The 25910-nt window shown below is 41.1% G+C and overlaps 1 protein-coding gene across 3 annotated transcripts in view; it reads right to left on the bottom strand.

Annotated features, from left to right (window-relative positions):
• Positions 1-25910, bottom strand: part of gli2a (GLI family zinc finger 2a) — a 74834-nt gene that overhangs the window by 19589 nt on the left and 29335 nt on the right. For 2 of the 3 annotated variants that reach the window (XM_067516194.1, XM_067516193.1), the window contains exons 3-5: positions 14968-15073; positions 5847-6052; positions 1208-1411 (exon numbers count right to left, since the gene is read on the bottom strand). In XM_067516194.1, the coding sequence (XP_067372295.1) occupies positions 1208-1411; positions 5847-6052; positions 14968-15073 (516 nt within the window). Of the gene's footprint in view, positions 1-1207; positions 1412-5846; positions 6053-14967; positions 15074-25910 lie in introns of those variants that run through there. The other variant, XM_067516195.1, reaches the window with a different exon arrangement.

Raw genomic sequence — 25910 nt, forward strand, 5'->3', positions numbered from 1 at the left:
TGAATACTGCCTAACGTCCTGACACAGAAACAGAGAAGAGATAAACCTCTCAGGGTTACACTCCTGCACCTTATACTGCTAATATTCTCTCCATGCCGCTCTTTTGCAGTAACTGTGGGAGGGTTGTGTACGCTGTCAGTATGCAGTACAAACACTCTGGTCTTTTTGCTTTGAATGCACATTTAACCCCTCAGCAAGCTGAGGCCCCCATGTTATGTATATCTCCAACCATGACAAACATCAAGAAAAAAACAAAAGGATGATGGTTTCCACGGAGCAAGAAATCTGCTACTTTGTAGCACGGATACCATGGCCATACATGTCCTTTAGTTTTAGTACTGCAGGTTTAGGAAGTTTTATTATGTTTCAAAATAAAAGTGGCGCACTGGTGAGTTAGTAAGATTTTACAGGTTTGATCTGGATTGGGGTTTGAGGAATTACATTTGCTAAGCTCCAACATATCTTTTCTCATATCGTTTTTTTTTTTTTAATCTCCGAGTGACGTCCAAATCCTTCAGAGATAGTTAAATTCTTACTTTCAGCACGTAAAAGCCATTGTCACCATTTAAAGTTACAAATATCAGTGATGGCCTATCATATCAGCTGTAGCCATTTCACATCGTTGCCCACAAGTAACCAAACTGGGAGCAAAAAAGTTAAAAGCTAAACTGGATTCCATTAGGTATTTCAACTGATTATAAAGGCTTCATTATCTGTTGTTAGAAGCACCAACTCTAATAGATACCAGCTCTACTCATAGTAAATCCAGCAGGTCATCTTTATATCATTAAATAAAGCACAATGTAACTTGCCAAAGAGTTATAGAATCCACCTAGTGTCTGTCTCAGTCCTGCACATCCTTTTACCATCCTTGCAACTTTTTTTTAAAAAGAGAAATATGGACATTCTCTCAAATCAGTCTACCTCACTAAATGTAATCCATGTCACTGAGCATGTGGTTGTAGATTAAATGGTATGTTCGACATTTGTGTTTGATGTAGCTTATTAAAAAAATACTTTTTCTATCTATTTATTTAAAAATTGTTTTGAGTTTATATCCTGAGAGGGTATCTCTATTTTGTTTGACCATAAAGTATCTATGTATTCATCTATCTATCTACAGTATAAAGGCACAGACATTCACATGAATTTTTAGGAGATGAGTTGGTATTAGCTAATAGACTAAAGCAAGAAATCTTCTACTTACCATCCACGGGGCTGATGTAGTCAGGAAGATGGGCTGCTGCTGCTGCCGCAGCTGCGGCCGCGGCTGCACCACTCTGCATCAGCAGGTCGCCGTAGGGGCTCCGCTGGCTGGCACTGGCCATCAGATAGTACTCTGTAGGGTTGGCGCCTGGTGGAGGATGGGGGAGACTAAACAGGGCACGGTCCTTCAAGTGTTCATGGGTCACTACGGCAGAAAAGAGGGGAGGACAGAGACCAGATAAAGTTTGCCATTTGGAAATATGAATCAAAGCAACAAGACTTTGGGTCTTGCAGAGTGAAACAATCAGCTCCTCCTTCAGGATAGATGTTATAATAACCCCATGAGGAGATGCTAAACACATTTTGACAATTCACAGAGGCTTGGCAAAATACATTTTCATTTTATTTCTCCTTTAGTGAAGTAATATATTCAACAGACATGGTTCGACATACCCCTTGACAGAATGATGAAAAAAAAAAAAAAGACAAGAACAGAAAGGTTGCGAGCAGAGGAGAGGAATGCCGTGCTTTACAGATTTGAAGATTTTTGCTTGTGTGCATGCCTCGGGGCGTAAGGCTTTTGATAAAAGATGTCTGATGTCTTTGAGGCTTGTTGGGTTATGGGAAAATATCTCTAGGGAGTAATGGAAGCAGAAGGAGAGAAGGAGCAGGGCAGAGGGGGGAGGGGCTACAGAGGAAAGGAAGGAATACCACATTCCTCCATTTCTTAGTGTTTATTTTTTCTAAGTTTGACATGCTGAAATCATACACAGAGCACAGGTGCAAACACATACACACTCATAATGCTGAGGAAGCCTTAAATGCTGCATGTGCTAAGGTAATATTGACGTACAATGTGTTAACACCTGCATCCAGTAAAGCCACATTTAAACGTGTCAGAATCTATAAGAGTGAGAGATGGATTGCTTTCCTACTTCTTACTGTGCCCGTGTCCCCCTTTCCTCCATTTCCTGCTCTTTCCCTCCCTCCATCCCCCCTGTGGGTAAGGGGGTGTGGAGTGGACAGGGCTGTGTGCTGATGTTGGATTAATATGCATGCTGGTAGAAACAGGGTAGAAGTGGGGGTTGGTGACACTGGGTGGAGGCCAAGAGGGATACTGGGGAGGTGAAACCACAGCCTTTGCAAACACAGACACATACACATAAGCGCACGTATAAATACTTATCAGTGGTAACTGTGCACAGGCAGCATGTTTGTGCAGCCGCAGTGGCAATGCAGACTTATTGTTTTTCTTTCTCCATGGTTGCCAGATTATGTTACCACCACCAGAGTAGCATTTTTTGCATCTGTGTGTTTGTGTGTGTGATTTCACCTATGAACACAATGGTAAATGGTCTACACTTATATAGCGCTTTTCTACCTATTGGCACTCAAAGTGCTTTACACTGCTTCTTATTTACCCATTCACACTCACAATCACACACACATTCATACACCGATGGGGGAGCTGCTATGCAGCTGGCCAACACTCAACGGGAGCAACTAAGTTGGGGTTCAGTGTCTTGCTCAAGGACACTTCGACATGTGATCGGAGGAGCCGGGGATTGAACCAACAACTGTGAGATTGGTGGACAACCGCTCTACCTTCCTGCGCCACAGTCGCCAGAAACAATGGGATGTGAGGAAGCTGCTACACTCTACATAGATACATTTTATTCTTAAGGTGGTTTGATTATTTCAACTGAACTTTAAAAGGCTGGCTCTGTTCTTTTTACAGCTGTCAGCATTCTGGTATTACAGATGTGACGCTTAACGTAATGCCCACTGATCTGTATAACACAATGTTGAAAATGCAATATATATCAAAACTATGCAGCTGTGAATCACTTAATAACATAACTAAGTAAAAGCACATTTTATTGTGATTAATCACAATTATTGACCGATTCAAATATAGACCCAACTCAGATCAGATGACAGGTCAGAAGCATTATAGAGAGAGAATATACTGTAGACACCCCGGCCCCCTGACCACAGTTTTTCTCCATGGCCCCTCTGGCCACGGCACCCTTGGTAACCCCTAGAGCAGCCCCTGGCACTATGAAGAGTAAAGATCGTCCTAAACAGACTGAATGCCCACCTAACCTTATGTGATTTAATGAACATGAAAATTAAACAACTTGGCATCCACACTGTTACTGCAACACATCTTGCATGATAATGTGACCTGTGTTCATTTTACCAGCCCTTTTTTTAAAACACCCATTCACATTTATCCCAAAAATGAATGTTAATTTTCCTGGTCCTAAAATTACATAACGAAATATGCGTTAGTTTGCACATTTACGACAAAATTTTGACTCAAAATACATTATGGACTCGTTTTCATGTGAACAGGTGTGTTTGCATGGCACTGTAAACTGTTAAAGGAGAAACAGGGTGACTCTTGAAGACCTCAACGATGAGCAGCAGAGGGAGTAAACAGAGCTGGAGCGAGAATGGGACCTGCTTCAAGATCATACCACCCAACTGGTTTAGCTACTAACAAACAACTGACCTTCAAATTGGCACAATATTCCTGCATTGAACTGGCATTTTAAAAGCCAACATATTTGCTGCTGTTATCACTCAGTGTTTCGGTGTAATGTTCTGTGTATGTAAGGAGAAAGCAAAGCTACAAATCATGGACAGCAATGTACCTGTTTAGATTACTGAATTTTATGATGTACGGTTTGTAAATCTTATGCCCAAATACAACAGCAGGGGACAGTAAACTGTATTGTATCTAGATCTTGTTTGGGCTCCAGAAATGCTGCAGAAACACTGTAGGTGAAGTTGTGCACAACCACTTGTTAGAGCAATTCCATTTATTTACATGAATTACGTGAGAACTCATGCTAATTTGCATGTTCTATCAAAGCAGTCAGTTACACAAACAACCTGGGACACGTGTTTGGCATCAGAGGTTTACACATGCTTCACTGAGCTCCTCGGTTCCACGCGTTTGAATTATGTAGTGCAGGGCTGCAGAGTGCCCTCCACCTCGTGCCACACTTCCCTGCCACGTTATCAGTGACAGAGATCTCTTCCACATTGCTTCTCTTGAAAGGCGAGGAGGCATTACTTGCCTCGCTTGGTGAATTATTGGTTCTGAGTGCAGGCTCGTGACGACTTTTTTCTCTGACTGTTGTATGAGCACTATTGGTGACGACATTGTCCTGCGAACTTTGAACGGGAGTTCAAGGGATCTGGGTGTTTGTGTCTCTGGTAATTTCAATGTTTGCCTGTACAGCTACTGTAAGCAAATGCTTTACACACCCACAATAATAATCTTACTTCCTTCATGGTACTGGTCAAAGCTGCTATAGGAATAGCTGCTAAATTATTGTCCACATCATATTTGTGCAATTTACAACTGATTTTAGATTTATGTCTATGCCATAAGAAGACTAAGGCTCAATGTCTCATACAAATTGCATGATGGTTGTTTGTTACCTACTGTAAGACACCTGAGAGTGTGTATGCATGAATATACTGTATGAGCCAGTGAAGTAATTTACATGAAATCCTCTTACTATATGCAGAAGTGAATAATAGATGGAACTATATGTTTTTAGGTCTCACATTTGTTTTTGGTGTTTGCGACACATAAACTACTGTAAACTAATAAAACATAAACTAACTAGTATGACTTCAATCTGTGGCAAGAATGTGTTGCTATTATATTAAATGCGTTGTATATTCATAACATCTGCCTTCTACATTAGGAGACATATTATGATTAAAACACCCATTCACATTTATCTCAAAAATTAATGTTAATTTTCCTGGTCCTAAAATTACATAACGAAATATGCGTTAGTTTGCACATTTACGACAAAATTTTGACTCGAAATACATTATGGACTCGTTTTCATGTGAACAGGTGTGTTTGCATGGTACTGTAAACTGTTGAAAGAGAAACAGGGTGACTCTTGACGACCTCAATGATGAGGTCAATGATGTTATAGTGATACTGTACAGTGTGTGGATTTGGCAAAGGACACAAGGACAGAAACAATGATTATCTGTGACTTTCATACTTTGGGTTGATGTCAGGACATTAACACAGCACATGTTACAGACTTTTAAGGACAGTGAAAAAGATTCTGTTAATTTGTTAATGGTGGGAGGTGGAATCAGCAAGAGATAGAACAAACCTTTGCAAATAAAAACACTGGTTAGTGAGGCAACATTTTAAAACAGATACATGAAAAAAGCCAAACATGCAGTTAGTAGTTGTTATCGCAAACTTAACATGGACACGGTGTAGAAAAACACACCTCTACCAAATCATGCTGTAAGTCCTGTGCAAACTAAAATTATCTTACAACACGCAAGAGCAGTTGCCTGCATAAGCTTTTCAAAGCTGCAACAGAATGAAAAATGTCAACTGTCACAACTTTTCTTCAATAAATGTCTTTGAAATAATCTATGAAATAATAAACAGTTGTATAACTCTATCAGCAGAGTTACCTTCATTTCTTACTCTATTTCTTACACTGCATTTAAGCCACTTCTGAATGCATTTTACTGTAATTATATTTGAGGTTATTATGCAGCTTGATGGCTTTTTATGTCTTAGTGAAACACATTAAGCCTCTACTAGTCTCAGCATCTACAAGGCTGGTAATTCTCACCTTCAGCGGGGCTCAGTCCTCGTGCGGCTGAGATCATAGAGAGAGTGGGGCTGCCATGGACTGTGCGTAAGTAGTGCTCCATGTGGGGGGTGACGTACGGATGTGGAGGGCTGAACGGTGACTCACCCGTCCCAGCCGTTGCATGTGGTGATAGACGGATCAGGGATATATCTGAGATGACTGGACTGCCTGTCAGTGCTGGAGGTCTGTGGAGAGGGAGTGAAAAGTTGTGGAATTTGAATAAATGTCACAAGATGGAAGGAAGAGAGACAGAACGAGAGGTGGTGGGAGAAGAAAAGAAGAACACTGTGTTAATTTGATACACAGTGAATTTGGGTTATTATCAGGATTGATCTTCATTAATATCTCGACAGACAAGCCTTAACTTTTGTTATTCTGCAAAAGTGTCTTCAGTCCACACACTCCTTTCCCTCCCAAGACACACAGATAATACATAATATTCACCTTTTGTTCGCCTTGACTAATAAGCCCCAGAGCTAAACAGACAAGTCGAGGCCAAGGGCTTTGAACTGCGAGACTATATGACAAAGTTTGCCCCGTCAGGTATTACATAGATGCTCAAAACCTAAAGACACCGCCTACGGCCACCTTTAGCTAGAAAGGTGTCTGCAGCTCTCACTCAGCCTGCCAGTCACATCAGGCCACACAGTAAATTTGTCATCTCTGGAGGTAATTGGCGGCTCGCCTTGAAGAAACGCTGACAAGTGGGTGTTGTAATTCTCGAGAGCCCAGAGGGGCTGAAGTCAAGATAAAACTGTCTCTTGGCCTCTAGCAGTGGCACGACCCTTTGAAGGGGCACTACTATTTATGTCGACCCGGCGCACTTTAGTCCTGATAAGTGGCCGCTGTACCCTCAGTGTGTGGTAAGAACACCTGGTAGAAATAAAGCCCTCTGAAGGCACTTAAGGTAGGAAACAGGACACTTTTACAAGTAGGGAATGATTCCTACACTTTATTACATGATAAACTGATTTTTGTTTTTTTTTATATACACAAAAGATAAGTGGCTACAACTTATAACACATGAAACTGGATTACTTGAAATGGCACATTCAAATGTGTCAGGTACTGTATTTTATTACGTGATCACACGGGATTAGAGCCATTGCTAAAAGTCATCCTTCATTCTCTTTGAAGAAAGAACAGAAGTGGGTAAAAGGAGGCAGATAAGGGTTGCGGGTAATAAACCTTGAGACAGCTACGCAGACAAATATGTCCTCCTTTCAGCAGAGATGACCAGACTAATGACTCACTATCGCGCTGTCAGTAAAGAAGAGGAGGCCCTCACGCACTGAGCGTGACTAACAAATGAGTATAATGTTAGGCTTTGTAGCCTCCTGCCAAACAGGATTTCAGTGTTGAGGTCAGTTAGTGTCCAACAATTTTTTAGAAAATCTTTGACGCCTTGGTGATTCTGCCCCCATGGCCCCCTTTACGTTGGATTATGAATGGGGAAAAAAGTGGTTAATAATTAGCTTTTACTTGATTTTAAAAATTAGTAGCAATTCTGTCTTAGAAGCTGTGACCACAGTGACACTCAAACAGCAACACAATATAATAAACAAGGGGATTGTTGTCTTTATGACTCCCAGGGAACAAACGCCGTCTAAGCTGACACTTTAGCAGCTTGAAGGCTGCTGTGAACAAATGAGTGTTTATATGTGTGGTTTTGATTCCTGGCAGCATCAACTGCATGCTGGGTACACAGCGTGTGTGTGTGTGTGTGTGTGTGTGTGTGTGTGTGTGTGTGTGGGAAGAAGGTGTAAGGAGTGGAAACAACATAGTTACCTGTTTGCATCTATAGGTAATGTCTTTCTGCAAGCCGAGAATAAAACTGCAGATACGTGCACTGATTTCAGTGAATGCTACGATAATTTATCAGTACGCATCTGAAAGAAATCAGTCAGTGGTGTCAAATGATTTGACTTGGAATAATTGAAAGTGACTGGTCCATGTTGTAGTTACTGGCTGTGTCTATGAAAGGTGGGTCTAAGACCTAGCAAGCATGCTTGGCAGGGCTTGTGCACCCCATCCTTCCTTCAGTTTGCTTAGTCAGACTCTCTTTTACCGTCTCTGTGCCGACGCCAAACTGCACCCGGCCCAACCCTGCCCAGCTAAGGCGGGCCAACCAACCCAGAGCCACGGCCCTTACTCCATTTCCAGTAAGCGCCTGCAGACTGCCGGCCTTGTCTGAGGGCCAACTTTCTGCCGTCAGGCCAATCTTCCCCCTACAAACAACCATAAAGAGCTCTCTGTTCTGGGCGGGAGGGGAGAAGTGAGAAGAAACAGACGCTCCATACACAAAAACATGCTTCGCTCCGTCTGCCTCTAAGCTGCATACAGAGAGCTTGGCAGTGCCTCCTCAGATTAGCACTGAAGGACTACCTGGGCAAACTGGCACCGGTGCTGGCCCCTTCTTGTCAGACTGGGTAACTCAAATCTCATCACAAATAAATAAATAAAAGAAAAACCAAAGAAAAAATAATAATAAATTGCACATTGTGATTTTCAGCATATAGACAAATCATAAGGCCACAATCCACAATCTGTAATCTATAATTCTTGAATGGACACAACATTAGACACTTGGCTTATGTAATGCAGGAATCTATTTGGCTTGTTCTGCATTCACCTCCAGTGGTGAAGAAATATTTACTTAAGTCAAACTATCAATCCCACAGGGTAGAAATACAAGAGCTAATAGTTAATAGAAGTTACAAGTAAAAGTAATAGATGCATTAATGAGGTCATCACTTTGATACTGCAGCTGGCAACAATAAAGCTTGATTTGACAACTATAAGCTATTTTTGTCATCATATTTTTAATCTGTTAATTTTATAATTCATTACTTCAAATACTGCTGGGCGGCTTGTTTCACAATGGTGGTTAATAAAGTCTAATGCTTATATTGTACTTTCATTACTAATCTGAATCTGAAAAATAACAAGTAACTAAATGGTTACCAACAAAATGTAGAGGAATAAAAGTAAGAAGTAGCAAAATAACAATAAAAAATGAATAATCGAACTAAAAAAATACTCAAATAAAATAGGAATATCTCAAAGTAAGTACAGCATATAAGTAAATGTACTTATTTACTATATACCACTGATTATCCCATCTCAGATTGATGTATTAATTTAAAACAATAGTAGCCAGGCTTCAGTTCCATGGATATAGGGTAAGGGTATTATATTTTGTAGAGTCAATTTGAAGGATAAAAATACTAAACGGATTTTTTTTACCATTTCAAATGAAATTAAATTTAAATAAATCACATAGCAATGAAGCTGCATTTCACCTAATATAATGTAAAGTTTTGATATTTTTACATACAGTGAGTTATTCAGTTGAATTAATTAAGTTGGTGGAAAGATTGTTCACTTATTTGCAGATGCTTCCTAAGATAAAAACCATCAAGGTGAAAGTTCAGAAATGTCTTTTTTTCCTCATATGAAAAAGGCTACACGTAGAGGATTATTCAGAGCCTTTAATGTGTCTCAGATGGGTCCAAAGCCCTTTTGTCAGATCATCAAAAACAAAACCTTGAAAACCAAGATGATAAAGTGCCTAAAGCTGATGTTAAGGAATAAAGACTCCATACAGATGCAGTGAAACATCGATGCTTGACAAGCTCTGACGTGTTTTTGATAATATTAAAAATAAAAACAATAGAATCTAATTTGTAAATCAGATTTAAAAGTTTAGAATTAATAAAGTCAAGTTGTTAAAATTTTGAATTTTCTTAACTTTCTTTTTCGCAGTGTAGGGAGTACTAGTTAGTACTGTATAGGCTCATCATATTTGTTGACATTAAAAACGATAACAGCATTTTGTCTGGTTTAGTGCTATATAAGTTATGGGAAGCCGCATGCATGGTCCCCTTGCAAAACTATTTTCTAGCATTTATTTTAAACCTGTATCCATCAACAATAGTCATTTGTTTCTTTGCTGAGAGCAAACCCGCGTGTCGGCACACCATCAAAGCTGCAGTATATCACTCAAACAACCTGTATGTATGAGGCCTTTGATAACAAGATGAAATTTACGGCATTTGCCTGTTAGGAGACTACAAATAATAGTCCTGTCTGGCAGGTACCTATTTTGAAGTCTTGTCGATCCACCCTCTTTCTGACAAGATATTACTTGAAGTCTGTGCGTTTTCCAGAGGCTGCAGTCACAGAATTTGAATGGGAAGCTCTCGGAGCCTCGTCTCCTAATCAGCAACTGCAGTTTAAAGACCCTTCCGTCAACCTGAACCCTATGGGTGGCTGCCCTGCTTGGAACAAAAATGGGAAACAGTACTTGCATGCAGTTAAAAATCTGAATTATTATTCCCTTGAGGAGAAATAGGGGGATAGGAAGCCAGAGTTAGACAGTGGATGACATGCTTTCAAAAGAGGTAATTGCTGTTTGTCTCCATGTTCTGTGCTGTGTGATTACACGCTGTCTGTTGTTTCATTGTTAAAACTCGGCTGTGAGAAAAAGTGATTTGGCCTTGGTACAGCTTGTCGAGCATATGAGTAACCCAGTGAGTAAGTGCATACCAGAGTGCATGTACATTAGTCTGGTGGTAGGGGTCGACTGCAGCATTATCAGTGGGGAGCCAAAGTCAAAGCACACAAAGTTGGTTTTTCAGTGACCTTGTTGTTACTAAGTAAATGGTCTTCACTTTTCTACCTATTGGCACTCAAAGCGCTGTACACTGCTTCTTATTCACCCATTCACACTCACAATCACACACACACACACACACACACACACACAACGATGGGGGAGCTGCTATGCAGCTGGACCTGCACCACAGTCGCCCGATACCAAGCATATGTGTAATCTAGGAGGAGGTTCATAGTTGGGCTTTCAAACATAAATTTTTCAATTGAGTTGTGAAAAAATATTTAACCCCCTTCTGATTTTTTTTGTTGTATCTCAAACTTGCTTACACATACTCATATTTAACACAGAGTATTTAATAAATTATCAATCTGAAATCTGCAGCAGCACTAACCAAGCCAAGGTGTCAAACTAAACTCCACCCACTCCATCCCAAAATAGGGAAACTTAACTGAGCTCCGCCCTTGCTCATACACAGAGAGTAGAAACTGCTCCACAAGTTTATCTTATTATTCGTTAATCTTCAGTAAATTCACAACACAAATATTATTACTAAATGTTCTTGCTCTAGTTAACCTTTAACAACTAAATCATCCCAGGTACCAAGTCTTTGTGTAGCATTAACTTCTAACCCAACTTGCGACGCGTCTACGCATGTTTCGTAAATTGACATATTTTTGTAATTGATTTCATCGCCCCACCCCGGGAAGTGATTTCACAGCACTGTACTGTCATCTTCTGGTCATAAGCTGGTTTGGAAGGAGAGGTTTAGTGTCATCATGCTTCAAATACAGCATTAGGTTGTTGAATTCAGGGGCTAACATTTTATATTTCCTAACAAGCAAACAAAATGGTTTGAATTGCATCTTTCCCCACTCTATGACAAAGGTCTTTCTTCAAATCTGGACTTCTTTTATCCCTTCCTCTTCACTGCCACAAGATGAACCAAGTAACCTGTTTTCAAGATGAGTTGGTATAGCAACGTTTCCTTTCAATGCATTTGGCTGGACCCTCTGGACTTCTAGCTGACCACAGTGTTGGTATCTGCCTCTCTGATATTTTCCCTGCTGGCTCACCGTGGGCTGAACTACGATGTGAAACACTCCCTTCTGTACATGTGGGCAGCTGAGGCAATTAAGTGAAATCACCATGTTACCTCATAGTGGACATGCAAACATCCCATGTCAGTTGCTTTCCAAGCCCTGAGTGGGATGCCGAGCATTTGGACATATACTCGATAGTGTACTGTGAAGCAAGTACTTTGGACTAGGAGTGTCCCATTGGAACTATGTCAGATGACTGGATAATACACTTAAATGAGGTGGGATTATACACAGTGTAATTATCTATTATTCAACTCCACTGCTGTCACATAACATTTAGTCTTTTTTGAGCGCCAGAAAATTATGTTGAGAGCGTGTGATAAACCATGAAGATCTCAGGCCATTTATTTGCAGCTTCACAGTTATTTGATTGATGGCTCCCTTGTCCTCTCAGCAGAACATTCCTAGCTGTAACTCAGGGGAACAACCAAATTCAAACATCAGCCGTGACGATGAGCCCCTGGCTGGTGCCAACAAGCAACGACGCATGATAACAACATGTCTGTCAAAACTGTCGACCACCTCCCCTCATTCCATGTTAACCAAACCAAAACAATGAAAAGAAAAAAAAAAAACATCAATCCAAATTGCTGATCTGTAAACTGTATTTAATCAACACATTCCATGGTGTGGGGCTGTGGGCCCTGAGCAAGCTGATTGCCCTTGTGAGTCGGACCACATCTGTTTGTATACAGGGGTGGTGTAGGCCACAGCTCTGCCGCACAAAAAAACCTTGGGCATATTTCAACTTTTCAGTGCCGCAATTTGCCCCCCAACTGCTTCCCAAAAGAATAAATACAAGCTGTGGAATGTTTTTCTCATTTGTTGTACTGTCGTTGAGGTTCTGGGAACGGAAGGCTGGATTTTGGATACTAATTACCCGGTCAAACATGTTGGCACAGTGGCTGGCTTTTCTGGCTTGTGGGTTCATACATAAGATGTTCAACTCCATAATATTCAGCAAACAGAGCTTGAGTGCTGTCTCTAAATCCAAATACTGTCATCCGACGAAAGGTCATTCTCTAATGTATTCCAGAGGCAGCTCAGATGCAGCACGTTTTGTCTGTCTGGAATGCAAAGTTCGTAAAAATCCTGGAAACCACAGCCGGAAGGTTGCTACTTTTAAATCCTGGCTTGAACATTACCAAATGGGCTGAACGATGGGTATGCCAAAACCCATCTTTTAATGCTGCAACCAGTGCAAAGAAAGTTGATTCGTGTTTACCAGAACAGGTCACAGAACAGGTCACAAGTATTTTTTGTGTACAGATCAGTCCAAAAACTGTTTTTGATGAAGGACAGCGTTTCAGACCTCCTCCTGATTTCCTATATTTTTGTGGGTATCAAACTGAACTGTGTAACAAAATCTAACCAAACACAAGATACAAGTTTGAAATGATTGCATTAATTAAATTAACAAAGTTAATTCTTACATCAACAAAATGCCGAAGGTGTGAATAAGTGTTAGAGAGCTACAGTATTTTTAAAGCTCTGGGAATATCGACAAATGGGAAAGACTTGGAACAATAGTGAACCTTCCTTCCAAAATTAGTCCACGAACACATAGATAACTCATCCAGAGAGTCACAAAAGATGGAAAAGATCCAAGGAAGCACCACTTCTCTCATCTCAGTAAAGATTAGTTTTCCTGACCCCACTGTATGAAAGACACAGAGCTGAAACCAGTGCAAACCCAGAAGAAAATTAAGCCTCATCTGAATTCCACCACCACTCACCTCTTTTAGATGCATCTAAATGCTAACACTTTCTTAAGAATGACACTTTTAGTGAGGACATATCACTTTGCTCGAATGTTCCAATCCTGGACTACAATGCACTCCAATGACCTTTAAGTAAAACTTTCTGGAGTGACCTGGTGAACGTCTTAAAGTGATCATTTCTTTACCCAGTACCTAAATCACCAATGTAATCATTTTGAGTGACACAGCCTCATCTGTTTGAAGAATACTGGAGGCTCGATCAACATTTACTGCATGATAGAAAGATCCACACGGTTTCTTGATTTTCAGTTCCTACACACAAAACCACTAACGCTAACAAAGTTCCACCTTTTTGCAAGGCCTATAGTGGTAAGAAACTACAAACAGCATAGAGAATGTAAATTGGCTTACAGAGCTGCAGAATAGCCCAGTCTGTCACCATATTGTGAACCAGGGAATACGGCAGGTAAACAAAGTGGTGAGCGCTGCAAGATCTACATTATGGAAGCTGTGACAGAATGACCCCCAGGCCTCATTATAGTGCATACAACCAAAGATAATCGTGTTCCACATGGAGTTAGCACTATCATTCAAACAGGAAGTGCAACACTGACATGAAGAAACCTGCCACAGACGAAGTTCTGCCACCAAGCGCACTCTGTGCCATCACCTTGCTCCATTTTGCCACAATGACACACAGTAGTTAGGTGAGTTTGGCACACGCTTGGGGGAAAGACAGCTAGATCAAGGTCTTGATGAATTAGTGGGAGCACTCTGTCAGAGTCTCATCACATTAATCAAAACCCACCGGGTGCACAGCCACAAGTTTGCCCCCACCTCCTTTCCCTCGCTTTGCAGGTGATGAATAGCCCTGCCTCCACTGTGTATCACCTGATCTCGCTGAATTTAAATGTAGCAGCATAGTCCTCGCAAAACCTCTATTGATCTTAATCCTGGGTTCCATTCCTGGATTCCAATATTTTAGATAAGCACAGGCCTGGTAATGTTAAGAAGGCCAGAGTTTTATGGTAATGCCACGTTATTAAAGTCAGAAAATAAATCAGTGTTCCTTTTTAGGTCAGGTTGGGATGCACACAACTGGACTGCCAACCTACTTATGCTAACCATTATAAGTTATTGTTTTTAGAATGGAATGACTTTTAGAAGTTAAATACATAAATATGTGTTGTACTTTAATACCCAATAATATTGTTTTCATTAGGGTTTTCATGTTGGAATTAGAGCTGCTGCCACTTTTACTTAACATCTCCAGCAAATCCCTTCTTCTGGGCTTTCTCTCAGCAGAAAACTCTTCTACGAGATACATGTTTCTTGGCAGAGCTCCTCATTTGAGGAAGATGCCAGCACCGGAGCGCTCTCCAAGTCACACACTATGAACCATTAAGAAAAAGGCAGATAAAAGGAGAGCAAGGAGTCGAAGCATTAACAGTTACAGGTGGTAACATGGCATGTGTTTCCTCATCTGTCTCTGTACTGCTCTCTGTTTGAATGTATTTGAACTTAATTCTCTGACGTTCAGGCTATAGAACCAGTGCAGGTGTTGTCAAAAACGTCTTACTGAAGTGGTGAATTCTCACAGGGAAAAGGCAAGACAATTAAAAAAGATTAATTAAAAATATTCCTTTTAGTATATCACTTACCCATGCATAGCGTGGAGTGGGTGTGGGTCGTAATGGTACCGCCCCTCGTGGTGTCTCATGTCGATTGGGATGGGTGTGTGAAATGTGGGGAAGATGTGATGAGCACCTGTGCAAAAGAAGAGGGATCAATCAAAAAAATTAAAGACAGTATGAAGACATATTTGATAAGCACACAGGCATAACATTAAATAAAATTATTAAGACTCAAATGAAGCTCTTGACTAGTGCCAACAGCACAGCATGAGATGCATTTGTACTACTTAACAGTTCCCATAATCCACCAGTAATTGAAACCTTCTCCAGTGTCTGTGGCTTTTCAGTGTTCAGTAATGGCTCTCTCTTCATCCCGTAAGACTTAAGCAGGTTTAACACAACAATGAATGTGTTTTTATGTGTCAGACAGAGAATGCATAAATCCACCATTTCCTGCCATAAATAGTCTGGTAGCTGGAGGGAAGTCTCAGCAACACAACTTCATTAATTACTGTCATTACAATGGCTGAGTAGGACACGTTATTGTCTTGACGGCAGGAGGAGGGACACATCTAATTACAGACACATCCTAAGTAATCCTTTCCAGTTTTTTTATGTTTAAGTGTCACATTTTTTAATGTGAGAAACTAAACCATAAACATCAAATCAGAATGATAAGCATCTTGCGAGCAAATGTGTGTGAGTGTGTATGTGTGTGTGTGTGTGGGGGGGGATAAACATCATAAAACAATTAAGCTACCCTAGATTTGCTGCCAAGGATTTTTTAGCTATGTTTGTTACAGTAAACTTGGGTTAACCTCAGAGCACCAAGGTAAAAACAACTCTGAGAATTTATGCTTGATTAGTAAATTTGGGACTATCCAATGGAATAGTCCAATGGAATGTAGCGGAGCATAGTAGACTCTTTTAATGATCACTTGGACAATAAAAGCATAAGGGGGAATTAATGTTGTGGTCCATCAGTGTATTTCAAATATTGCTTTTGTCCTTCACTTTGAAGGCACCTATTAGTCTCTAAAACAACAGAGTCATGTCATACTAACCACTCTTGTTCAATTTCTTTTTTTTTAAACAGACAAACTTCTTCCATACACTTGTTTCATTTGTTTTAATAAAATACATTATGCAGTTTTTTTAAATCGCTGATTGCTGTAAAGCTTCTGTCAATAAAACCCAAGACATCATGTTGCTGTTGAGGGGCGACTGTGGCGCAGGAAGGTAGAGCGGTTGTCCACCAATCTCACAGTTGTTGGTTCAATCCCCGGCTCCTCTGGTCACATGTCGAAGTGTCCTTGAGCAAGACACTGAACCCCAACTTAGTTGCTCCCGGTGAGTGTTGGCCAGCTGCATAGCAGCTCCCCCATTGGTGTATGAATGTGTGTGTGATTGTGAGTGTGATTGGGTAAATAAGAAGCAGTGTAAAGCGCTTTGAGTGCCAATAGGTAGAAAAGCGCTATATAAGTGCAGAACATTTACATTGATTTGCGAGTGAATCCTGGACTGATTCTGTCTTTATCAATAAAACTATCATCAAAGTAAGTGTTGTTTTTAATCTACCTGATGGTTGGAATTGGAATATGCATCTCAATCCGGTGTTAACCACAGCAGCAATTGAAGCATATCATTCATTTTTTTTTCAATGTTTTCATTTTTTAAACACCTTCCTGTTTGAGATGTGCCTTAGGGGGGTCCCACCTGGGTGTAAACAGCACAGTGAAAACAAGGTGTAACAGGACCCTGTGCCTGTAGGCTGCGACAGAACGCTTGATGTTGTTTTTAGGTGATGCCAGTAACAAAGACAGACATTACAGCTACTTAAGCCTGATTGAGTCTTTTGTTATTGTGACTGAGGCAATCATCATGACGTTGTACCGTCTTGTTCTTAGTTAAGATGAGATTACATGTGACTTGGAGAGGAGAGCTCCCCTCAAGGCAGTTCGGAACTGTGAAATGTTTGACTGGTGTGGAATGTGTTTAAGTGGCAGCCAATGATGGTTTTGCCTTTAAACAAACCCAGTCTGCATGGTCTTAGTATTTTTCAAAAGTTCAACTTAAAACATGATTAGTATCCCCAAGGGACCTGGAGTGTGTCTTTAAACATGTTGGGATGATTTCTGGAGGAATTTGTACTTAGAGGAAATTACAGGACATGGAAGATCTGCACAACAATTGAATGAATGAACATTTTTACAAATGAGTGGGTGTCTCCAGGTAATGTCAACATCCAAGTCAAAATGTTCCACTGCATTAACGTACATAATGATGAACATTGTCTGTGAACCCAAAGTGAGTTGTAAAAACCCACGTGGTGCCCTGTGCTCCTTGTTGTTGTTCAGAGGGTCAAGGGCTCTGTTTCTATCCAGATCTATGCTGCTGGATCTGGATCTCAGCCAGTGACCCTCCATTGCTTTTGTGTGCAAGACAGGCGGCCAATTCCAAGTCGACTTGTGTGTTATGCGGCCAAAAAGAGGCACCCCAGTAAATGAGCGAGAGGGAGTGATCTGGGAAAAGGGGTTTAAGCTTTGTTTCACAAGTAGAGCCAGAAGTTCTGGCTTTGTCTGAGAGGTGCCCTATGCTTGTGCTGTCTGGCAGATTTCTGCTAGAGCAGATTCTCAGATTCAATGGCTTCTTGTTTGGGATATTTAGAGAGGCATATGTTAAAGTGAACTGATCATTGCTAGTATCAATGAAACCTGTTTAACGGAAGATGGCAGTTTATTTAAATAAAAAAGCCATCCATCGTGGATCCAAAGATTATTTTTTCCATTAAGTAAAAAAAATAATCTTTCCATCAGGGGATTAGGCAGACCTGATCAAGCACAGTGACACAGAAGAGGTGTTTTGGTTTCACCAAGTGCAAGAAAGAACAGACAGGATTTTAAAAAAAGATTTAAGTGCATAAGAAGTTTTCAGCAGTTTTTTGAAAATTAGGAGTGAGCGTGAAAAGTTAGGTAGCTCATCCACCTCCGTGGGACGACTGAGCTCAAGATTTTTGCTTAGGATATTTTCTATGGTTGATGGGACCAAAATGCTGCAGTGCAAATTTAGGAGTTAATAAAGCGCCCAGCTATCCTGAGGCACTGCTTGAACCCAAGGATTGCCTGTTGACAAGACGGGCACTTTGACCAGCTAAGCCACAGCACCTTCTCCAACCGAATAGCACAGAGACCCAAAGAATCTGATCCCTTCCTGTACGTTCCCAGTTAGGGGGCTCCTGTTCGTGGGGGTGACAGAGGCTGAACAAGCCCTTCTATCAACTAGACAATTGCGTTGTTTCCTTGGTTGCAGGGAAAGCTATCAGCAGGTAGAAGCCTGGAACTATTCTCTTTTTCTTGATTTACTGCCTATCTGTCACTTTTGGGTGTGTTGGCATGCAGGGTTACTCCACCCTATATCCAAAACAGAGAAAAGGACTCAAGCCAACATTAGTACATCAAGTCACAATTATACTACAACTTAATGTGTCTGGGATGCAGGGTAAAATTCTCATTGCGATAACTTTCCAAGAGTCATACAATCCTGTCTTACTGCGCTATATATCTTTAGCCAGTGTTCTGGCATCGAGTATGTCCTCATGTATCTTACCAGTACATGAAACAACATGCCCTCACCATAAAAACCCTCTAGCTATATTTAGCTATTTCCGAACTGAACAAGTACAAATCTAGAGAGAAAAAACTTTATCTCTCACTTTTATGCCTGATTTTAGTTTAGTTTATGTGTATGATTAATCAAGCAAACTACTTACTTTGTTCTTGTTTTCAAGCCCCGTATCTGCTCTGATCTCTCATCAAGTGTTAGTTTTAAGACTGAACATATCCCTTTGCCCTCTAGCCCCCATAACGATGCTCCAGACATGCCAAACATCCTGCCAAACAGCAGGAAGAGCCCCACATATTGTCTGTTTTTTAAGCTTGCATCTTAAAGCCTTTGGTTTGATCTCTCACTAAGACAATGCCAGGTGTTCGATGTTAACAAAGGCCCCTTCGAGTCTCATGACTCAGAGAAAGAGGGAAAAGCACTCTCTCATTATGTCCAAATGAAGCCCCAGATCAGGACCACGCTGAAGTGGAGAGTGGAGTGGGCTCACGTCTTTGAGGAAGTACTCAACGATAATAATAATGCCCTGAGAGCCCAGGCCAGGAATCATTTTCTGAAGAAAAAAAAAGCCTTTGTCGTACTTTGAGAGAGGGGGGAGGGGGGGTTGCACAGAGAGAAAGAGGGTCGTGAAGAGCAGAGGGATAGGAGAGGCGGGGGTGCTCGATTCAGAACAGGAAATTCCAGCAGAAAAAGTTGGCCTGGATCCTAACTACACAGCACCGTGCCAACAGCTATACACAAACGCTCATGTGCATGCATACACACAATTAGACACACACAGATACTGATTTGTTCTTCAGTTCATTCTCAGTAAACAGCTATCACAAGTGAGAAACAAAAATGTGTTACTTTGAGCTTGAACAGAAATGCTCTCCTTAAACACACACAGAAACAAATTTGCTCTCAAGGTGAATGCAAAACATTTTTTTAAAAAATCACACGGCTGCAAGTGTCATGGCCGAGGTTAATAAAAAAGTGTGTATTTAGTCTAATCCAGGAATCCTGCTGTAGACATACAACATGAAATCTGCAGGTTTAGTTTGCAAGACGTCGCTTCCTCTAGGGCAGTGCATGGGCGAGTGATGGCGACAGAGGGATTATAGGCTTACAGGAGAGCACGAAACCACTGGCATCTATGAAAGGAAGTCTTAACAGAGTGGTTCTTTATTTTTAACAGCCCTCGGGAAGGGTAAAATGATATCTGTTTTATTGATAGCGGGATTTTGGGCAGAAGGTAAGTGGATTAGGCCAATGGTCTCCGTAATCACACGAGAAGTTGATTAGTCCGTGTGAACTCATGCAAAGTCGGCATGTTATAGTGAATACATCAAGTGCTCGGTCTCTGGGAAGAATACGTGTTTTGTGTCAGCACTATAGAAAGTGCATGGTAGTTGAAGTCTGACTCAGTAGTTGTAGCTCTATTTGGAATGAGTATTGAACTTCAATAATAGACTGAAATGTGCCCGTAGTGCTAATACTGAAAGCATCCAGAATTCTCTATTCGTTACTTCATTTCTAATAAGCTACTCGCAAATTAAAACAGCAAAATAAGTAACTGTGAGATTTTCAGGCGTCTTTGTTCAAGGATCTATTCTAAGAAAGAGAGCTGCTATCAGAACCTCAAGACAGTGTTTATACCTCATTGCTATGATGCCCTCATCCCTCCTACTCTACTACCCCCAGATGTGTTGTATCATCTTGCAGGGGCTGTTGTGTAGTCACCCGGGCCTGTACTACATCCGTTCCTGTCCCAGCATGTTTACAGATCCCACTCAGATCCAGCTGGCTTCTTCACTCTGTGATCGGTCTCTGTCAAATTGGCGCGCCTCCCTCAGCCAATCACTTCTTTTGAGAACCAACCCCAGCGAACCCCACACTAGTATGATCCATCATCCAGGGTAAAAGGTGCTGCATTGCCTCATTTAATTGTTCTAAAGACGGAGCACTGCCAGGACCTTTTCTCACCTGCGTTGCCATTAGCCAGTAGTACTAAAGTCCATTCAGTGTAATAAAGGAGCCGAGGGAAACAAGCAGGCTTGAGGAGACCACTGCTTTTGTCAGATGCTTGAGTTTCAAGTATGATATTACTTCGATGACTGCACCTTAGAATTGTGTTTCCCCCTGGAAAAAATGGTTAGGGAATGTTATGACGTCAACCCTCTGAGACAAACTAAAACACAAAAATCCAGAGTTAAATAGTTTTCATCCTGGCAGTGGTGATATAGCCTCTAGTGTCCGGCAGCAGCACCTTGGGATCGTTGCATAACGACAACCATGCATCATCCACCCTGAGTGTTGAGCTGGGCTGGGTGTAGCCTGCCTAATGTTAGCATACAGGTGGCCCACGTTAGGAAATTCTCCTTGTGGCAGGCAATGGGCTTTTCTGTGAAGATTGATGATGTGTCAGGATAATCTGCTCCCCATACTGACTTCAGGCCACTTTCAAAAACAGGTACAATCTTGCTCAAGTAATTAGTTCTTATTGTTGCAGTGATGGTGAGAATTGAGTGATGGCCAATTTAGGAGGATGCTAGGATTAAGTGGAAAAACCTTTAGTCCCTGTTGGGTAGTTTTAAACACTTACTAGGCTGCTACTTGTCACTAATATTTAGTTTTTGTTATTTTTAAAGCAATGCATAGAAAATTTAGAAAAGACCACCTCACATGACGAGAAGTCTTTCCTCTGCCTTCAATGAGGCCTTTAACCTCACCGACGCAGCTGACTGCAAAGCTGCCATTTTACACAGTGTGTCCTCAACGCCCTATGATGACCTCCTCAGCACAAGCTCAGTATCCCCTCCCAGCAACCCCCCCCTGCCAACCAAACAGGGCTTGTTATAAAGAAAAGAAGGGAAAGGCAGAGGAAATACCCCAAAATGGCACACTGTGTGGAGGAAATGGAGATGCATCAATCTAAAGCCATTTCAGCTCGGGTCACCATGAGGTGAGGCACCCCTCTGGGGATACTGCTCTCAAGGCGCAAGAGGGAGGCTGGGGAGTATGTCTTGGAGAGAGAGCCTGATTTCCGTCGAACTTCCAATCCAAATGTGTTGGATCTGTCTGGGCTTTTCAAGAGTGATCCACATTTTCTCTGACCTGCAAAGACATCCTATTTAAGACACAGACGGAGGTAGTCTTCTTGAAGACCCGTCAAAATCATTTGTTTTAAAAAATGTCAGCGCTGAGGTTTTATTACATAAACGACCGATATCCTTGTAGTTTCAGGGTGACTTTAATAGCAGCAAAGTTTACAACAGATCTCAAACCATGTGGACTGTTTCAGACTCAGCTGTAGGACCGATTTACTTTTCCTTCATGTCTGTTTGCACATGAAGACTCAAAGTATTTTAAAAGGCTGTCGGCAGGTGAGAATAAACTGTCATAAACATTTGTGGCACCACATCGTTGCATTAACACATAAATCAATGAGAGAGTGAGTGCATTTTATTCCACTTTGTTCCCAAACTGGCCTCTCTCTACATCTGTAAACTGTACCAGTTAAGATAAGACTTAACTTACAGTTGTTTATTCTTGGCACAAGTTGAATCAAAGGTCGACTCTCACTAAATGTCTTCAAATATCATTTGAGCGTAAAGCCTCAATACTTTAAAAGCTACAAATGGATTTTGAAGAAATCAAGACCAACTCAGCTGACTGTTAGTGGCGTTCATAACACAGGGCAGAGCATCTTAAGTGCAGGCCCCTGTGCTCTCAGGTCATCTATCCTGATAAGATAAAATGTTAAGGCTGTGCTGTTTATACACGCACACAATCACACATACACAGCAGTGGGGTCTTATAACCCCAGTCTGGCATCTTTCTTCGGGGCAGGATTCAGCATGGAAACCATCTCACTCTGGGAATTAGTTAGCACTAAGTAGAACCAGCTGTGGAGCTGGTCAGGGGGCCTCCGACCAACCGGATTGGCTTTCAGGTGATGTACCCCCCCTCACTCAGTCTGATAATGGTGCCCTGCTCTTTCTCTTTTTTTTTTTTGGTAAATGACCCTGATTTGAAGTCCATGTTTTTTAAAGAAAAGATGCAGTTGATAGTGGTAGCAGTCGTAGGTGATATTTCAACTTTTTTAAGAGGCCCCTTGGGTTGACTGACCATTATAAAGTGAAGAATTATCACTACATCGATTCAACACAGAACTAACAATTCCTATTAAATAAAGTAAATGTCTTTACTAAAAAGGTTAAGCTCTTTTTGCTCAGCTTGATTGCTAAAATAATAATTTCACAAATGGATGAAAAGCCACACACTGTTGTTAAGTGAGAGGTGCAATACACCCTGGACAGATCCTCAATCTATCTCAGGGCCAACAGAGAGAGACATAAAGAGACAACCATTCACACTCACATTCACATCTACGGCCAATTTAGAGTCACCAATTAAGTTAACATGCATGTCTTTGGACTGTGGGCAGAAAAACTCGGACATGCATGGGGAGAACTTGCAAACTCCACATAGAAAGGCCATAGTTGAGAGGTAGATTAAAACCAGGGACAGCTGTACCAACCATTCCACCACTACTGTTAAAACAACACTTTGTAACTTTATTCAAGTATATTTTGAGTCGAAATATGTTCCAAAATCCTATTTTGGGGAAGTGCTGTCAACCCTTCAACCCAACTCACAAAACAGCTCTGCAGCACTCTCGCTTATTGTAATTTGATACTGACTAGTAAGTCCTAAGGCTCTGGGTGCAGCAGAGCAGGTAAAGGTAGGGCTGGGAGGGGCACAGGGAATCGACTGTAAATGCTGTTAGCACAAGATTAAATCGCATAAAGTAAACTTCAACTGAAGTAAGAGTTGAGCTTGAGTTGTTGGCAGAATTTAATTTTTTACTTCTAATTCCCAACAACAGTTTGTTACGTTGTAACAACTTAATTCATAACAACAAATTTAAGTTTCAGTGAGCAATGCTGCAGAAATCAAGGCTGGCAGTGTTAGTATTAGCAGCTATATGTATGACAACTGACCCATAACAACTATAGCGTTGAACATTATATGACACTGATGCACAAATTTACAGCATTTTCATTCACCTTGGGAACTGGAGGAGTGTTAATCACTATAAACAATAAAGAAGACTCCCTGGCTTCAAGCTAGAATGAGAGAGGTAGTGAAGAGAGTCAGTTGATGCAAAGATAAGGCCAGAGGAAGGAAAAGAGGAAGAGGAGGAGGGCACTGAGTCAATAATGGCTCAAATTATTAGGCCTAAAACGTGGGATTTGCCAGGTCACAGAACATGTGCTTTTAAAGCTTCTTTACCTTGGGGAGGGGGGGGCAAGGTTTATCAAGGATCCCTGAAGCAGAGAAGCAGTATGATCTCAGTTGGATCCTTCATAAGTACATACTGTAAGAACAGTGATTATTCTAAAACCTTAAACTGTCCTTTTTGAACATCTTTTCACAGCACCGTTTGTAATACGCTTCAGGCTTTCTCGGTCTTAATGCAAATAGGGATATCAAACAACAAGGGGCCCCAACACATGCGGGGGGGATTTGGGCAATTGAAAGGGAAAAGGAGCTTGCAACGTGTTAGTCCACATGTCTGTCTTCATTAGATTCCTGTACATGCAGACATATACAGAAAGGACATTGAGTGACGTGGCGGAAAGCGTAAGTCGAACAGGAAATGGCAAACACAAGAAACAGGTAGCCCGTAGTCTTAGTGACACCCAAGTTTGTGTGCACATCTAAGAAAGTTTGTTTTTTTCCGCATAAGCTATACTCGTTCATATAAACACACACGACTATAAAGCAAACGTGGCTCCTGACAACTGACAGCAGAGTAGCTGAAGCCTCTGAAGGCTCTAGAGATGAGAGCAAGTGGCCAGGACATTAGTCAGCAACAACAAACAAAAGCCCTGAAGATAAGGAATCATTTGTCACCGGAGCGGCGCTGACAAACAGCACGCTTTGTGTGATAAAATTAGCGAATGCACTGCGATCCCCTGTGTGACAGTGGAGCGTGCTGAGTCACCTCGGGGTAAGCCTGCGGGGGAATCTCCTTTATCTGACAAACACTTTTATGGAAATGTTCAGAGGAGGCTCTCAATCATAGGAAAGTGTTCTGCGGTTTTGAGATGTAAGTTTTATCCAGAGGAATTTGGTTTCCATTTGCTTCCTTCTGGATAATTATGACCCCGTTTGAATGCAAAGTTGTGGTGAAATATTAAAAAACCTATAATCATTCGGTTTGCTTCATGCACCTGCTTGTATGAAGTTTAAAATGTTATGCAACTGTTTATAGGTACACAATCTGGGTAGTTTAACCACAGACCTCAACTCTGGATCTCTGAGCAATCCAGCATTGCAGTCAATGTTGGGTGAGAACAGAAGATCCAGCTGTCATACTGGAGGCTTTTATTTAGATGGACATATAACAAAAGTAATATGTTTGCCTGCACTGAAAGAACTGACGTTTCCATGAATTGATTGGATACCATTGCCTCAAAGTACACTGTTCTCCTGCATCTGGACTCCATTGCGTGCTGGGTGTTTGCTCTCTACATTAAACTACACTGATACAGTATAACCTGATACATCGAATATGTCAAAACAAGCGAAATCCATGTAGAAGTATATCATCTAAAGTCAAAGGTTGCCTTGGATTGTGCATGTGTGTGTCAGTGGGAAGAAGGGAGGGGGGGGCGATGACAAGGATACAATCACATAGTTGAAAACATAACTAAAGCATTCAGGTTCTGATTGAGGCCAGAACTCCCTATATCCCTCGTCTCCATGTAACCTGAAACTACAAGAAGTCAGCGACTCGGCTGCCATTATAGAGATGAGGGCCTGGTTTATGAATGATGTGTAAAGCGCAGTTTTGGCAAAGTTGCTATTCACATACATTATCACTAAGACAGATATATTCTGTATAAAAAAAAAAACAAAAAAATCCAATCAATCCATTTTGTAAGGGGCCACTCCACTAATGTTACACACAGTTACACACAGTGACAATAATTAAAAAACATTTAGTCTAGTTTTCATCTGTGATAGTTTTGTCCCACTTTTCATCTTGTGGTTTTATTTTATTTATGCCTGTTAATCTATACAATATAAATATATTCAGAAAATTTGAGGCAGAGGCTGATTCACTTATATTTTGTCTAAAATATAGTTCACTGGGTTCAGCTGGAGGGACAAAGCTAAATAGTTTGCTAAAGAAATCTGTCTGTATTCATGTTATCAAACACAGTCTCTTCTGCTCATTTTGTCTAATGCTCAGTGGATTCAGTTAATTTAGTTTATATTTGTTTTAGTCAAAATTGTTCAACAGCAATTTTTTTGGTCGTACTTTTCATTTGCAAAATTAACACTGTTCAGTGGTT

This window comes from Channa argus, chromosome 9 (assembly GCF_033026475.1).
Source record: "Channa argus isolate prfri chromosome 9, Channa argus male v1.0, whole genome shotgun sequence".
NCBI lineage: Eukaryota > Metazoa > Chordata > Actinopteri > Anabantiformes > Channidae > Channa > Channa argus.